The sequence below is a fragment of the Poecilia formosa genome, unplaced genomic scaffold (genome assembly GCF_000485575.1).
Source record: "Poecilia formosa unplaced genomic scaffold, Poecilia_formosa-5.1.2 Scaffold260, whole genome shotgun sequence".
NCBI classification, from domain to species: domain Eukaryota; kingdom Metazoa; phylum Chordata; class Actinopteri; order Cyprinodontiformes; family Poeciliidae; genus Poecilia; species Poecilia formosa.
Window position 1 is genome coordinate 592,136 of NW_006800199.1, and position 16,685 is coordinate 608,820.

Genomic DNA, 16,685 nt, shown 5'->3' on the forward strand with positions numbered 1-16,685 from the left:
TGTGTGTGTGTGTGTGTGTGTGTGTGTGTGTAAACTTCACTCCATGGTGTAGGTGTTAATACCGAGCTTCCCCTTATGACAGTGGACCTTCTTCTGTTTGGGTCAACCCAGACCTGCCAGAGCTGTCAGAGAGCCATGCTGCCTGCTGCAGCTGTCACAGCACTTTTGGCTAAATGCACACTGGGCATGTCAGGCTTTAGATCTCTGGCTCTGACTTCGGAGGGCGGAGAACAGCATGCTACAGTGAGACGAGGACGAGTCGGTTGCAAAGCAAGATGTCAGGGATGGATTATTTTTCCGCTGTAAGAAAAAAAAAAAAAAAAGGAAACCACATACCACACTTTCTCTGGTCATATTTCAAACTGCAGAGTGAGTTCTTAGACTTCTTTGCGCAGCGCCACGCGGACGCTGCTGAAAATCTTGCCCAGAGCCTCAAAGAAAGGATCACAGAAGGTCTGAATGCAGAGTGAGTAAATGCGGCTGACGCACTGCGACTCAATCAGACAGCTCTTGATGCAGGGAACCACGGCCCAGATGTGGCAGAAGGAGATGCAGGCGAACAGGAAGCCCCAGAGCAGAGCGACTGGGATGCCAAAGACAGCAGACAGGACGCGGTAGCACCAGTATTTGGACACAGTGAAAGTGGTGTAGCTGAGCCTCCACACTCCATCCAGGCTGTGCGTGCCATCGGGCTCTGCGATTACGTCCTCGAACTCCACCTAACGAGACAGTTTGAACAGGAGTCATTAGCACAGATCCTTGAGAGAGCACAACTTCTGCAGCCTTTCTCCCAAGCAGACCCGTGAGCACCGTAATAAACAGCTCCTGCAAATTCACATGGAGTGTGAAGTTGACCCTTTGAAAAGCACAGAGTGCAGCACTCACACTCAGAGAAGCGAATAACCTGCACACACTTCATGCGCAGACAGAGTGGTGGATGGGCTTTTAATGCTGCACCCAGATCAAGTCAAAGAGCTTTATTCCGCCTCATTTTTGCTAAATCAAAGCTGGCCTCATGCAAAATTCATAAGAGAGTGTCTCCACAATGCTCCAATATGTTGTTGGATTGCGTTACCAGCCACCTGGTCCTGGAAAAAAAAAAAAAGTAGGCCATTACATTCTCAGCTGAGGCTCGGCATCAAACTGCTGTCAGCTATCGTCAGTAATCAAACTTTTGCAGGCGGACACACACACGGCACATCTGAAGCGTTATCTCCCTCTTCAAATTGTTCCATGGGAAAGGTACAGGAAGTTAGAAGACGATTTCCAAAGGGAACAGCATATAGGGATCTAACTCCGAATGAATAAATCACTGGATTAAAAATAAATAAATAAATACTTGACTCTGTTATCTAGTTTCTCTAAAGTTTGGATCATTTTAAACTTTAATTTATATCTATTTTAAAAAAACAGAGTTAACATTGCACAGCAGAAACATTTTAATCATCTACATCAGTGGTCCCCAAACTTTTTCCTGTGAGGGCCACATAACTTTTCCCCTCTCTGGTGGGGGGCCGGAAATTGTTGGGGGGGGGGGTTGTTTCTCGATTGATTTTTACCCAGAAAGCACATGGGCAAAAACCATGAGTGAAACGGTCACTGGGACTAACTAGTATATATTCCATTGAGGGAACATAACTACAATATATTAATTTCTCATATGTTAACATAAAGGCTCATTTTGAAGTATAAGTTGCTACTTACAGGTATTGCTTTGAAGAACTCCAGCTGGAATTCCACGTTCAGTTTGTTCATCTGCTCTACCGTGAGCAAACAACCACTGATTAAATAACATAAAAGTCAAGCAGTTCCCTAAAAGTCCAAGAGATGATGCAAAACAAAACACCCACAGTTTACAGGACACACTTCCTGCTAAGGAGCCCCCTGGTGGTTGAAGAAAAATCTACATATAAACCGGAAAATACAATAAATGAAAAAAAAAAAAATCTGAACGCTCTCTGGTATTGTTCAGGGGGCCGGACCAAATGTAGAGGTGGGCCGGATCCGCAGTTTTGGGGACCCCTGATCTACATGCTCTATTTAGGTATAGCTGCACCATCCAGTAATTTTTAATACCGTTGTGTAGGGATATTTTTACAATAGTTTTTGTAAATTTCAAATTGTTAATATCATTATCTTATAAGTTGAGTCCTGTCTTCAAGGTTGCAGTGCTCAGCTTTCTAAAAATCTGGCACAAACCGGTTTGTAAATGTTTCCATAGTGAGTCATGGAGTCACCAAACCCTTGTTTGACACTCACCCTCACAGCCTCATTTACACCCACCCAACTCTTTTAAACAAAAATATACTTAAGATTACTTATTTAATAATAACAGCAACATATATATTTTGTGATACTTCCATAGCAACAAATAAATAATAAACAGTGGCAGAAAATCAGAGCGACAGTGTGTATCAGTTCCAACTCCTTCCAGCCCATCCCCAAAATAAATCTTTGCTCTGCTCAAGCAACAGGAATAGCTCCTGGTCTATTTCAGGATTTCTCTGCTAGTACAATGCCTTGTTCTACTCTCAGCACCTACTATTTGCAATTTTATCTAAATCTGCAAACATGCAATTAGAGACTGCAAGTTTGATCCCTATAACCTTTCTCATGGCATTTTTTTCTCTCTCTCTCTCTCCTTTCTGCACAAACCTTCACCACGTCCTCATTGATTTGCTTGGGGTCTCTGTTAATCAGATCAATCTCCTTGGTGTGGCTGTCCTTCACAATCTTCTCCTCGTTGGTGTTGTACTGGTACTGATCCGCCATGGTTGAGGCTCCGCAGGTGCCAGGTTTCGTCAAAGACAGGAGCAATGAGAACCTTTTTGGAAACTGTACACAGCAGTTCTCGGCTCAGTCCTGAACCTTTTCTGTAGCAAGTCTCTGACGCTCCCCGTTGACATGCCAAAGGACAGCTGCTGCATGTGCCCTGGTAGAAATGATGGCCTTAGCCCCCACCCTGCACGCACACACACACACACACACGTACACACATACACACACAAACACCATGTTATGACCACTGAGAGAAAAGGAATGCCTTAAAGAAGAACCAGAGTTGTGTCATATTTCACACGGAGTTGTCGGGTTAACTGGGACGGGTTTGCACAGTGGTGCTAACTTCCACAACAGGAAAAAAAAAAAAGCACAAACAAACACACCCACATGGCTCCAGTTAGGTTTGAACTACTAATTACTATCCTTTATGTCAGACATGTCTTCATGTCCACATTTGTTGCGTTACTAGCATAAACCTTGATCTGTGTCATTGGGTTTTCATGAGATTTGTGAACAACACCAAGAAATCCATAATTGTGAACTGGAAGGAAAATTATACAGTTTTCAATTTATGAAACAATTGTGAAATTGTGGCGGCTGTTCACATTCAGCCTCCATGAGTAAATATTTGTTAGGATAGTTTTTCTCTCCAGTTACAGCTGCAGATGGTTTGTGGTATGTTTTTGCTTTGTACATATAGACACTGACTTGTGCCTGCTCCTCTTTGTAAAACAGCCAAAGTCCAGCCAGACTGGATGGAGAGTGTCTCTGAACGTGAATCACAGATTCTCACTTAGGATTTGGTCTTGATCTTGATCTTTGTTCTGGACCGACCTAAAACAAGAACCGGCTGGTGCTCTCCCAGGATGTTGCTCTAATTATTCCCATTCATCTCTCCATCGGTTTTGATCAACTTATTTTCCACTGCAGGAAAAAAAAAAAAGCATCTCCACAGCATGATTGAGCCTCCACCTTGTTTCAAAGCCAGCATGGTGTGCTCAGGGTGAGTCTCAGCTTGACACACCTTGCATGTTTGCAATATTGGTCTCATCTGAAAATAGTTTCTTCTTCTTCTAAATGTTTTTGTCTTACATGGCATGAGACAAACATAAATAGCATATAAATAGTTTTTTTCTAACTTCCCATTAACTATAAAACAGCACAGATGGGAGTAAGACAAACCTTCACTAAAGAAACTCTGGCAGAACAAAAGTGAGATGCTTTGACAACATTACCTTGATCCGAATAACATGAGTTGGCCCTCAACTTCATCTCAAAGCTCTGATTTGAACCAAGGGTTGATAATAAAATCTAATCTTCCTCCTAAATAAAATCCAGACAGCCTAAATTAGGCTTTGCAGTTGTTGCTTTCAGTCTTTGGATTCCATATCAGCATGCAACATAAACAAACCCATGCGGGGCAGCTGCCAAGTAAAGATTGCAGGAGGGAAGGTGATGCAGAGATACTCCCTATGAAAGGTGCAGGGGAAAAAACTCCCAGTTATGCTACGACTTTCTGTCTCAATCAGTCGGTGTAAGAGAAGTACAGGAAGCGTGACTCCATAGTGAGCCGTGCCATTCCTCTTCCCAGTTGCCCGGGAGCTGAGGAGGCAGTGGGAGAGGGGGGTGGGTGAGATCAGAGTTCATGTGATTGGGTGCCAGGCCAATTAGACGTCTATTCTTGGCCGTGGAGAGAGAGGGAGCTGGTTAGGCATGGAGGCCGGCAGACAGAAATAGCTGTGCAGAGAGAGACATAGTGGCATGTCTCTGTGTTCATGGGTATCAATATGGTGAAATGAGACAGCACTGGCTCTTATCTCTCATTAGATGTCGGCAGGCAGGGCTCTCAGACCTGTGATCACATGGAGTGTAATTGGTGGAAGGGATGCCGCTGAACTCTTATTGACAGCGTACAGTTGGAGATACATTTAAAACGCTGGGTGTGCTTCTTGTTACATGCTGTACCGTCCATGCAACTTTGATTGTTCATGATTTATGTGTTCATTTGCAACAAGTCGTCCGATGCGCACCGTTTTTAGACATGAGTCACGCAAGCCTGACAACCTGTGCAGTTCTGCTGGACCAAAAGCACAGGGGCAACTTTAAAAGTAAACTTTTATATTTAATCTCATCATCTATATTCTGAACACTTCTTAGAACTACAGTTTGTTAGAGGGTGTTTTATATATATATATATATATATATATATATATATATATATATATATATATATTTATACATGATCCTACAAAGTATACACTCAGGTTGCTCAGCCTGCTTCCCAGATTTTTAGTTGTAAAAACTGTAAAAACAATAATCCTTTAATCTCAGTCAAATATATTATTAGAGTGACAAACTAATAACTTTAAGGGATACAAATACTTTCACAAGGGCATCAGTGTGTAATCTCTAAAAGTAAATAGACTGGCAAATGTTTCCTATTATTGAAAGATTCTCTACAAGAATATCAATCATAATATCCATCTCCAAAATTATACTTTTCAGTTTTGGAAAACAGTTTAACGCACATCGCCCGAATAGAAACGGAAAAATCTGTGGCAGGTTAATTAAAAATATTTATTTAACTGAGTTTAATCATTACTATTTCCATTTTTTCATTATGTCAATACATTTTATGACTATTCTATATTATACTCCCAACAAAACTAAATGAGAACAATTTAGAGAAAAGTAAAAGAGTGCATTACTCTGAGGAAGGTTTTTTTTTTTTTTTGTCAGCAATTTGGGATCATTTGGTTATTTTAGAGATTTCGTCCATGATGGAGAGTCATGCGTTCTGCATTTCTGCTCCGTGTATGGAAAACCAAATCATCACATAACTCAAGGAATCTGGGGAAATTTCAGTGAGTAAACAACCGCGGCCCAAGTTTAGGCTGGACAACCCAGATCATCAATCGTTCTGACAGCAACGTATCAGGAACCATCACTCATGTTGGAGCTGATTTATATACAGAGATTAAAAAAAAGAGAATACATTAAAATGTTAGACCAGTTTCTGCTGACTCTAAAGTGATGTCTTTACCAGCAAGAGCAAAGCGAAGCAGAATCACCGTCTGAACATGTTCCAGAGGGATCGCTGCAGAAAGAGGGGACGTGTTGTGAATGACAGTTTTATAAATGTTCCACTAAAACTCCAAATTACATTTTCTTCCAATCATGTTTATTATTATTATTATTATTATTATTATTATTATTATTATTATTATTATTGGTTTGCATTTAGCAGCTCTGCTTGCATTTATTAGATTTCCAATAAAACCTGAAGGCAAAGAGTCCAATTTCACTAAATGCCTGAGGCAGAATAAAACCCAAATCAGAGAAACTGTCAGGATTCATCTAATTTAGTGAAGTCATGTTTTGAAACGTAATAGAAAAAAATTCAGAAGAGGAAGAAAACAACAAAATATTCTTCTCATCTTACAAATAATTACAAATAATTGTTATTTTAATATACAAACCAATAAAAGATAAAGAAAAGTAACTTAGCACACCCTTTTAGTTTTCACTTATTTGTTTTGTGTTTGTTTCTTTCTGTGCTTGAAGTGTTAAATTAAACAACATGTCGTCCTTCAAAAATTTGAAATGTCACCCAGAAAATGTCAAAAGGTATTTTAGCCTGCTGTCCATGTTCTAATTAAGTAATTTAATCATCATTACTCTAGATTGTGTTTTTGTCAGGGAGTTGTTTTAGAGCAGAGATGACACGCACTTGTCTAAATGTGTGACAGAGAATTTCAGAGGAATCCAATCAACTGTTTTTTATTTTATTTTTTTTCCACATGGCTTTATTTCATGTGATGAAGTTGAACAATTGTTTTCACAGACTGAGACAGGTGTAAGCCAAGTCCTCAAATCCGCCTGACATGATCCACAGACGCAATGCTGACAATCAGAGACAACTTTAGACATTTGTTTTATGTCAGAAATACTTTTATTCATTAATTCACAATTCTGTTGATTGCTGAAAACAAAATAACAGAATATTTTTTTTCTTGACAGTACCCCCACAGTACCACAGTTTAAGCAATTTAGCAGATTATACATTTTTATTAAAAATGTGCTTCTGGTGGATTTTCATTTTGTATTTGGGGCGTTGAAATACACATTGAGGGTCCATACGTCAATGTCATTACAGAATGGAAAAGTTGATGAATGTGTCGGCATGCAAAAAAGCATGACAGGTGCATAAAAATACAAAATAATAACAAATGATACAAGTTCCCTGTCAGCAAATAGTTAGCAATCCTTCACTGCTTGTCTTTTTTTTTATACCTTCTGCTTAGTTGCTCACACTGACTAAATAACTAACTCTATCTGTTATCAGCACTCGCCAGGCGGATAATAATTTGACCACAACACTTTCCAAAACTGGTAAAGAAAGGACTGATAAAAATGTTCAGTATGCTGGCCCACACCGTCTGGATCCACTGCATACTGATGAGAAGAAGCTGCACGCCGGGCATGATCAGCCTGGAAGGACACAAAGGGGAGGAGAAAACATAAGCAAACTCTCAAGTAAAGTTCCCTCCAGGGAGAAACAACATGTTGAAAAGAATGCAGCTGCAACCTTCACAAAGTGACCTCTATTCGTTAAAAGTGTGCCAACCAGCTCGACCGGCTCGGTTTCATGTATTTGTACCCTCGTATCTGAGCTTCAGGTCCTACCAGATGTGGAGGCAGCTGAGGACAGCAAAGAGCAGCCCTGCGGTCAGCGACACCGGCACCGCCAGCACCAGGGAGATGAAGCGGTAGCCCCACAGTCTGGACACCTCGAACAGGGCGTGACTCCAGAGCCAGACTTTATCAAAGCTCCGCACTGAAGGGGGCTCTGCAATCACGTCCTCAAACATGACCTTAAGGCACAGGCAAGAACCAAGGATTTTCATTAAAATGCTGTTATTTACGGGGCTGGTGGTGGGGGTAGTGAGCAGAATGACATGGATGCATATCTGTAAACAAACAAAAATGAAAAAATTCCTTGATGTACTTAGTTCTAGGATACTAACAGTTTTTAGTCTGAATCAGATGATCTCATGTGCTAGATCAACACAGAGCAGAAAATTCTTGTGAGGACGACAAAAAAGATAGATCCCTTTCGCAATTTTACAATATAAAAATCTAAAATTGTGTAACAAAACATCTTGAAAGCCGGCTCGTAACAAGCAAGATAAGTCAAACTTGAGTATTTTCAAAAATATGTCAATTTTGAGGTTGTTTTATGTATTTATTACTCTGTAGTGTTATTTTGTGCTTCAACATCAACCTGCTGCCAGCGGGACTAGAGATGAAAATTAGCCACTTGGCTGCAATCTCATGTCCCATTTTGTCCCGTTTTTAAAAATAAACTTGAATTTAGATTTATATCCACCCCCTTTTATTGCGACACATCGAAAGAAAGTTATGCAGCCAGTTATGTTCCTGCATAGCCTAATTACTAAATAATGTTTACTAATTTGTAAATTAATGTCAACTTAATATGCAGCTGTTTTGTAATGCCCTCAGGGGTTCATTAAGGCAAAACGAAACAATGTGTCACAGAAAGCTCTCACTGAGCAAACCATTGTCCTGGCATGATTTAGAGAGACCGACTGATCCAACATACATATTTAATTAAATAAATATTGTCATATATATGGATTGAGAGACTGCTTTGAACAATTGCTTTCTCATGGGGAGATTGCCTAACATCACCACAGCAGGCTGCAGGCACATATTCTCCTAAAATCTATTTACAGACACGTCTCATCCAACCTGACTGAACTTGAGCTATTTATCAAACATTGAATGTGCAGCGGTTGTGACGTAGAGCGGGTGCACAAACACAAACAAACGCACACAAGACTTTTCTGGTTTGCATTTGAAAAATAAATCGTGAACCATTTAATAGCCGAGTTTTGAACTATTTTGACATCAGTCTGTTCAAACACTTTTGAATTGGATTTGAGATTTGAAATGTAAAATACATCATCAGTTGTTGATGTATGTTACATCAACAACTGTTGATCTTACCTAATCTAAAGGTAAGATTAGCACAAGTAATCTTACCTTTAGATTGCTGTTGACTCTGTTGGGATCCCTGTCTTCAATCTGGGGTCGTGAATTGCGGTGGGTGAAATCCGGACCCTCATCCACCTTCACTTCCATCAGCTCCCCCGATTTCAGTCTGTCCTCGTCCATCGTCGTTCGGCTGTGGCCCAGCTCGGAGTCGCTGGAAACATGAAGGACGAGCGAGTGCAGCCAGCCGGATGACAGGCTCGTGGTTGACACCCAGGTGGGACATGGCACACTGATGACCGCTTTGACCATTTCTGAGCAATGCTTTTATTGGCTTTGTGCGATGCACAATCAGTCTGCTTTGTACCTGCATGAGAAGTGTTAATCTCGGAGGAAGTGGGATCAAACAAGAGTTTTGTGGGAGAGATTATGATGAGTGGAAACAATCAGACCTCACAGACCTTTAATCAGGCGAATGGTGATGATGTTTGTCAGAGTTTTAAATACACGCAGCCAAAACGCAGCAGGGTTTGGAAGAAGCTGTTCTGCTAATTGCACATCTGAGCTGAATCCCCAATTTTTTCCTTATTCAACAATACGCCGCAGAACACCAATTTGTATATTTTATGCATTTGTTTCAGAGAAAAAAGTAAAGTGTCTTACATAAAATGTGACAAGTTAGCAAAGCCAATTTTCAACTTCCTTTTTTAAAACCTAACGCACTTTCTTTCTTACGCGTATATCACCAAATTGCTTCCCAGGTTTTAAGGCCCTGATGTATTTTTTCAGAATATGACCTTCACCAAAATACCATTAGAGAGGCTCTGGAAACACAATGACACATAGTCAGATGTCATCCATGAGTCATCTTTACTTTCTACATTATATGTTTTTTTTTTTGTTTTTTTTTTGTTGTTTTTTTTTGTTTGTTTGTTTGTTTGTTTTAACGGCAAACTTCAGCAGACATCTCAACATAAAATTTTAAACAAAAAGCCACCTGACATCTCATCAGTCTTTTTGGGATGTTATTGTAACGTTAAAAGAAGATTATCCAACATAAATCTGTGTGTTTGTAGCTTATTGTTTTTAAGCAGATCTCGACTCAGACAGAAGATAGAGCAATTCATTGCCACACTGCGCCCTCTGTTGGCCAGAATATGCAGCTTGTTTACCATGTTGAAAGGTTTCTGTTGTCGGGAGCAGCGATTTAATCAGCAGTCTGTATTTTCGTCATGGACAATGCCTAAGTTAATGACATAATTAAACCTCACAACAGCAGTGATGGTAGCAGATGTTCCAGTGAGATAATAAATAATAGTTTGTGAGAAAGTGCTTGCAATTCTTTTAAATATATATATATAAAATAAAATATATTTTTTATTCAAAGATTTATCTAGTTTGACACATGCATATCAGACAACAACCAAATAACTGTTTAAGGTGTGAAATGTTTAAATAGTCACAAAAATATAAAAAGTGATTTTCATAAAGAGGCACATCAAAATGAAGAATATGCAAGAACTTCTGTGTGGTAACACTGCAGCTCAGGAACTGTATTTGGTTATTCTTCATTACAATAAAGCAGCAGCAATACTGTAAAATGTGTTACTCGTGTTTTATTATAATATTACAGCATGTTAAATGGTCAAGTAGTCTATTAGTACAGAGTTCAAAATGGAGGACATTTTTACTCATCAAAAATGTTGATACTAAGATTGTCTCCTTTTGTCACTTTAAATAAACGTATTTAATTAATTATTTCTTTATGTTTCTTCTTGCTTATTGAGAAATATGGCATGTAGTATTAGTTGTCTTGTTTCAAAACACACCGTGCCTGTTGACATGAAAACTGTCACCTTTGCTACCGTTTAGCTTGTTGACACAAAAAGAGAAAATCAAGTCTTTCCAGATGTTTCCCTGAGGCTGTGGAGGAAAGTGCAGTGCTTCGTTAAATTACTATAACAAAATAAATCTGTTTAAGCCCCATTTGCCTAGGATTTACTCTAGTAGCATTCAGCCTTCATATTGTTGCATGAAGTTGGTTGTGCTGTTGTCTGTGTCTACGAAAAGCACTTCTTGAGCAAAACCTTCACTCATTAATTTACTTTGAAAAATTCTAATAGTCTGTAAAAATGTGGGTGGAGAAGACAGACGGATTCACACAAACTTGAAAATCCTTTCCCCTGAACGCCTTTGTTAAATCTTACAGGTGCAGTCAGAGCCCTGTCACTCCGGTTCATCCAAATTCATTTGAAAAAAAACAAAACAAAAGAAAATACTTCAGACATACTTTTATTTAGGAGTGTCTGCTGTGCTGAGATTTGTCCAACGTTCCCATTTGTATTCACTGATGTTAATGTTTGAGCTCTGCATTAGAGTGCACATAGATTGAGTGAATTATTACCTTGTGAATATTATTTTAAATAAAAATAAAAACAATTCTGAAAAACATGTGTTTGCTTGTCAACCTAATGTTTTTAACACACCTACAGTTATGTAAGGGTGCGTATTCCTAAGTAACACCCGTACTGCAGAATGATGTTTGCTTATATTTGCTGTAACCACGAACGAGGGCTAATACAAACAGCGAAGGCCATAAAATAGCACTTTGTTGCCTCTCTTTGGTGCATTATCAACGCACCAGTAATGATTTTCTCTGCAGGTTTCCTATCTCTTCCTTCCCATATCCATGTCCAAATTACGTTGGTCCATATTCACGGGAACATGTGAGCTATCTTTGTTCACATGTAAATGAGCTTTATCGGACTCCGTCTGTATTTGAGCAGACTTGGATCAAAAGGTTATCCAAGGGGTCATTTTGTTGCTATGCGAGTCCATTTTATTTAATATGGCAACAGAGAGAGGCGACATCGAAACCTAATATTTGTTTTAAGTAGGAAGTCTGAGGTGTTATCCCTACCTTCTCTCCCTAAACAAGACAAAGATTAATTATGAAATATACCACAAGGAGGATAATTAAGACTTTTCAAACCCCATCTACTACTTGAATATTGTTTCTTACGTATAAATATTACCGATGATACAAGAAATTCAATAGTGTCATTATGGTGGCAATGTTAAGTCAGATGGGACACAATCATGTATTTTTGAAACTGAATTATCCATCAGACAATGTTTTTTTTTTTTTTTTTATTGCTGTTAATTCCAAAATGTACATCTTTACCAAAGCTTTTCTATAATCTCAGTTAAAATAAGACCAGTTTTGAAATGCATGTCAGATATCAAAAAGGGAAAATTGCAGTGAACAGTTTTAGCCAAAAGTTTACACACATTCATCTTGGTCATTAATGCCTTGACAGGTTTGTGGCCTTTAACCATTTAAACAATTTTCTATATATATTTCTGAGATTTTTTACAAAATCAGAATTGAAAATATAGGTTGAAATTAACAGTGGATTTTCTACCAATCTTTTTTGTAGCCATCAACAAGTTTGAGGCATTTTTTCTGGCTGGGTTTTTGTTCCCTCTTCTTGGTTAATTTAGATTAATGGGTCGTCTGGCAAAGAGACATTTTACAAAGCCAGCGCAATTTAAACAAGGTTTAACTTGGGTTCATTTCAGCTGATTAATGTTAGTCTTGCTTTATCCATTCCAATGTTTTGATGTTTGTTTTGGGCCTTTGTCTTGTCAGGACACACAAATGTGCTCCAGTTTCAACAATCTGACCCAAAGTACCACCCTTAGCTCAAAGAAAGGGATTGTTACAAAACAAACTAGAACTCTAGTCGTCATAAAATGGAGGATTCTGGGACTTCAGTGTCAAAGTCCACAGCAAAAGAAGTTTTAAATTGCCACTGACCAATAGAGTGATAAAGAGGAAATAAAAAGTTCAAAAGTGATGTCTTTAAGCATGACTGAAGTTTGCAGCTGTCCACACAGGAAGTCAAATGCTTTGTGTGAAAACCTTTCACAGTCACAGGAGCCTTAACTTCCCCGTGTTTGACCACAATGCTTGGAGAAGTCAAGGTGAGGGTTTATGTAGCTCATGATTAAAAGACAAGTGTGTGATAACCAATTTAAAATAAATCTGGTCCATCAGAATTACACAAGAAGCTTGTTGAAGCTAAAATAAAGGTGCAACTTCCCTCTGTCAGAACTTGTTGAAAAAAATCATAGAAACAGTTTGTATATTTCTACCCTGAAAAAAGAAAACTGTAGGAAGCAACCAAAAACAAAAAGACTAGACCATGATGAGTACATGTAAACCGTTGACTGAAACTGCAAATATGTTGGTGTTACATAGCCATCTTTGTTTTTGTGGTGGGTTTTTTTTTTTTACAAAAAAAGTAAACAATAGAAATAATCAAGTTAGTAAAGAGCATAAATATAAGAGCATTTTATACAACAAAGTAATGTAAGAAATAAACAGCCCATTATCACCTTTTGCTGTTTTGTGTGAACCTAAATATCCAAATGCTGCTGCTGCTGTGGGACAATGAAGGCTATTTCTATTCTATCGAATAACAGGATAAATAAACATTTATATAATGAGTGTACAGGTAGTCTATGCATGCTCCTCTGGTATTTGTCCTGGAATAATGTTCACCTGGTTTAATGTGGGACTGGAGTTAGAGCAGCTGGAGCGTCTTTCGGGCATGCTGGTGGTCCTCTGAATGAACTGAAGGAAGTTTTCCTGAAACGAGGCCTCCTGGCTGGACGCTCCAACCTCTGTGGGCTGGTTCAAGCAGCAACGTCGAAACTTCACCAACTCGTCCCTGATTTGTCTGTTTAAGAGGCCGTAGAAGAACGGGTTCACTGCGAAAGAAGAGTAAGCAAGCCAAGTTACGGCCTCCTCCAAGTCCCCCGGGCTCTGCATGGAAGCGGTTAGAGACATTTGGACGTGGAAAATGAAGTAGGGCAACCAGCAAACCAAGAACTGGCCCACGATGAACACCAAGGTTATCGCAGCTTTTCCTCCGCTGAAGGCTCTTTCTGGAGACAGTCGTTGAGGCAGAGTGCGGGTGGTGGCGATCATGGTTGTTTGGCTGTTGATGGAGTCAGAGCGGTCCTTTGCAGTGCACGCATTCACCCATGTTGGCGCAGCTGGGACTTGCTGCAGAGCTGCTGAGCGAGCAACCTTATACACAGCACAGTACACACTAAAGATGACCACTACAGGAGCTAAGAAACAAATCACACTGAAGAGCACTCCGAATACTCTCCTCAGGCGGCTGTGGGTGGCATGAAGAGAGCAGTGAGCTGCTGCAATGGAGCTCTGAGGACCGTAAGCCGGCCATCCAAACAGCGTGACCAGAGCCAAGACGAGTGATTTAACCCAGATCAGCACCATCACACCAATCGCAAGGTTGATGGTCATCTTGACTTCGTAACGCATCGGGTGCACAATGTAGAAGTAGCGCTCCAAGCTGATGGCGGTGATGGTGAGGATGGAGAGGCAAATGAGGAAAACATTGAGGAAGATGTAAACCTGGCACTCCAGAATGGTGAACACCACCGTGCCGAAGAACGGAGAGCTGGAGATGATTCCCAGAGGCATCAGGAGGATGGCGCATAGCAGATCCACTGCGCACAGGTGACAGACAAACGCAAACTTTTTCAGGTGAGGAGCGCGAGCTATGGCCACCATCACACCGGTGTTGGCCACCAGGGCGATGAGGTTAAGCGTCACCATGCAGAACAACCCGAAAAGATCCTTGATCTGTGACTGGGAGCTTGTGACGACGCCGACATCGGCGGGGACGGTGGGATCGGTGGAGTTTGCGACAGAAGGATCTGTGACAGAGGAGATCATGGACCCCGTCATGTCCGCCATCATTTACTGACTTCCTCCTCCATTTTCAGCTCTGATTTTCTCATGGGTGAAATATCTGTGTTGAAATAGGGAAACAGATTTTACTTTAAATTTTATTATTAAATGGAGAAAAAAAAAAAGTTTTTTTCAACCACAACCATTTCATAGACAGACACATTCAATAATTTATTGAATATGTGTTGATGAGGCTGGATTCCCAAGTACTTAAAAAAAAAGAGGCTATTAAACACACTTTTCATTAGGCTGACATTTTTGTCTTAAAATAACTTTTTAATGTTCTGACATACTTATCCATAAATTCATGTTTCCACTAGATATCAGCAGAAAACCATAATAATTTACAGAAATAAAGTTTGAAGACATCAACCTGTGTGTAACTAATCTTTATGTGTTTGTGAACTGAGTTGCTAACAAATTTTTACTAACATTCTAATTTACTGAATGTGACGGTAGTAACTGAAACAAAAACTATTGGAAAAAGTTGACAGATTATCAGCATTTTTGATAAATGGGTTGCTTTGTGATCAAACAATTAATCATGTAGTTTATTTGTATTCAAACCCCTTTTCTCTAATGCCAAAAATGAAATCATGCGCCGTCAATGGCCTTCATAGTTCAAATCTGCACAATTCAGTTCAGTTTATCAGTATGTTTCAAACATAAGTCAAATTATAGAAACAAGTTTTGTGAGGTTATTTTTTAATAACCTCACAAAACTTATCAGGTTTTAGTATGTGGAAGTAAAGGCATATAATTAATCTGCTCCTTTGGGCTATACCACTTACTGACAAACACTTCAGGTTAACTTGCAGTGAAATAAAAATGTCAACAATTTTCAGAAGATGGGTATTAAGATGCTTTAATGTTATGTTTTAGAAGAGCAATAAGAAAAGCAATATTTTGATAAAACTGACTTACCCCTGGTTCACTCTCAGTTTGTTGTTTAAACCAGTTGCTTTGAGTTCAAGGATTTTTTTTTTACAAAAGTAAACAAAATAGATGCTTTATCTCATTTCTTAATCAAAAGTATATAAATCATATGTCCATCTCTGTTTAAAAAAATGTAAAACTTTCTAAAGTTTGTCTTTTCCATAGAGAGGCACTGGAACTGCATTACAATTTATATCACAAAGAAAAATATAAAAACGCAATCCCATGACGGTTTTGGTGGTAAATTATTCTCCTCTTCCCTCGCCCCTCCTCTGTCCTGTCCTGTGCTGTGTATGGCAGTGACTGTCACACATTGTTTTGTGTAATGGTGCATGCTGAAGTTTTTTCCTCTTTTGCCATCAGACACACACACCACTGTCCCCCCACCAGCCGTCCCTGGGTCCTAACTCCTCCATCTTCTCAGTAACACCATGGATACACTCTGTAGAATTTCAAAAGTCAGTTTTGTTATCAAAACATGAGAGATTTACCATAAAAGCATCAACAACTATTCAACTTTTTCACATTTTGTCAATACAGAAGACTCTGGGTATTTTGTCAGGGCTACAACACAAAGCGGCACATTACTGTGAAGTGAAAGAAAGAAAAATAAGCAGCATTTTAAAACTTTTTACAAATAAAAATCTGTGTGGGGTACTTTAATATCCCTTACTGAAATCCATTTTTACAAACAATGTGTGTGTGATTTAATGTGAATATAAAGCCTGATGTTCTGTGAAGACCTCAAGGGTTTGCTCAGGAACAGTAGAGATCAAACATCATCATGAAGACCAAGCAGACACTGAGTTATATTACATATTAATTGTTCAGTTAATGAACTGAAAATGTTCTACTAAGCCCACAAAGACACAAAAGTCCATGTAAACTGACCTAGGAGAGCATTAATCAGAGGTCACTGGCATTTCTTAAAGCTCTACAGAGACTCATGATTAGTCCCACACTGCACAAATCTGACCTTTGTAGACGAGTTTCACAGCGAAAGCTACATGAACTCTTGTTTTCATTTCACCCCACACCATGCAGGGGCCGCAGAAAACATGTGGAAGAAAGTGTTCTGGTCAGATAACAACTTTACAGAGCAACTTGGAAAAATCAGCTGTTAGAGTTTGCAAATGACTCAAACAGAGTGGAAGTTTCCTTGAGA

General features: G+C 39.3%; 3 protein-coding genes across 4 annotated transcripts; all 3 read right to left on the reverse strand.

The window, feature by feature from the left end:
* Positions 1-6: 6 nt before the first annotated feature.
* Positions 7-2,932, reverse strand: cav3 (caveolin 3). Its single transcript, XM_007570414.2, has 2 exons — positions 2,656-2,932; positions 7-719 (listed from the first exon to the last, which is right to left on the reverse strand). The coding sequence occupies exons 1-2, from the start codon at positions 2,770-2,772 to the stop codon at positions 378-380; spliced, it is 459 nt and encodes a 152-aa protein (XP_007570476.1). The 5' UTR covers positions 2,773-2,932; the 3' UTR covers positions 7-377.
* Positions 2,933-6,451: 3,519 nt separating this feature from the next.
* On the reverse strand, positions 6,452-10,126 carry LOC103150700 (caveolin-2-like). Its single transcript, XM_007570415.2, has 3 exons — positions 8,848-10,126; positions 7,468-7,655; positions 6,452-7,272 (listed from the first exon to the last, which is right to left on the reverse strand). The coding sequence occupies exons 1-3, from the start codon at positions 9,106-9,108 to the stop codon at positions 7,113-7,115; spliced, it is 609 nt and encodes a 202-aa protein (XP_007570477.2). The 5' UTR covers positions 9,109-10,126; the 3' UTR covers positions 6,452-7,112.
* Positions 10,127-13,081: 2,955 nt separating this feature from the next.
* Positions 13,082-16,679, reverse strand: gpr61l (G protein-coupled receptor 61-like). 2 transcript variants are annotated; one of them, XM_016680880.1, is made up of 2 exons: positions 15,894-16,679; positions 13,082-14,645 (listed from the first exon to the last, which is right to left on the reverse strand). In XM_016680880.1, exon 2 carries the CDS (start codon positions 14,591-14,593, stop codon positions 13,322-13,324), a length of 1,272 nt encoding a protein of 423 aa, XP_016536366.1. In that variant the 5' UTR covers positions 14,594-14,645; positions 15,894-16,679; the 3' UTR covers positions 13,082-13,321. The 2 variants fall into 2 exon arrangements, with proteins under 2 accessions (XP_016536366.1, XP_007570478.1); XM_007570416.2 differs by having other exon boundaries at positions 15,509-16,679.
* Positions 16,680-16,685: the final 6 nt, after the last annotated feature.

Coding starts and splice junctions, on each gene's coding strand:
- gpr61l (XM_016680880.1), bottom strand. CDS start 14,593: ATGATGGCGGACATGACGGGGTCCATGATCTCCTCTGTCACAGATCCT.
- LOC103150700 (XM_007570415.2), bottom strand. CDS start 9,108: ATGGTCAAAGCGGTCATCAGTGTGCCATGTCCCACCTGGGTGTCAACC. Junction 7,656..8,847: donor GAGTCAACAGCAATCTAAAG/GTAAGATTACTT, acceptor CTGTGCCTTAAG/GTCATGTTTGAGGACGTGAT. Junction 7,273..7,467: donor CTCAGCTGCCTCCACATCTG/GTAGGACCTGAA, acceptor GTGTCCTTCCAG/GCTGATCATGCCCGGCGTGC.
- cav3 (XM_007570414.2), bottom strand. CDS start 2,772: ATGGCGGATCAGTACCAGTACAACACCAACGAGGAGAAGATTGTGAAG. Junction 720..2,655: donor TCAATGAGGACGTGGTGAAG/GTTTGTGCAGAA, acceptor CTGTCTCGTTAG/GTGGAGTTCGAGGACGTAAT.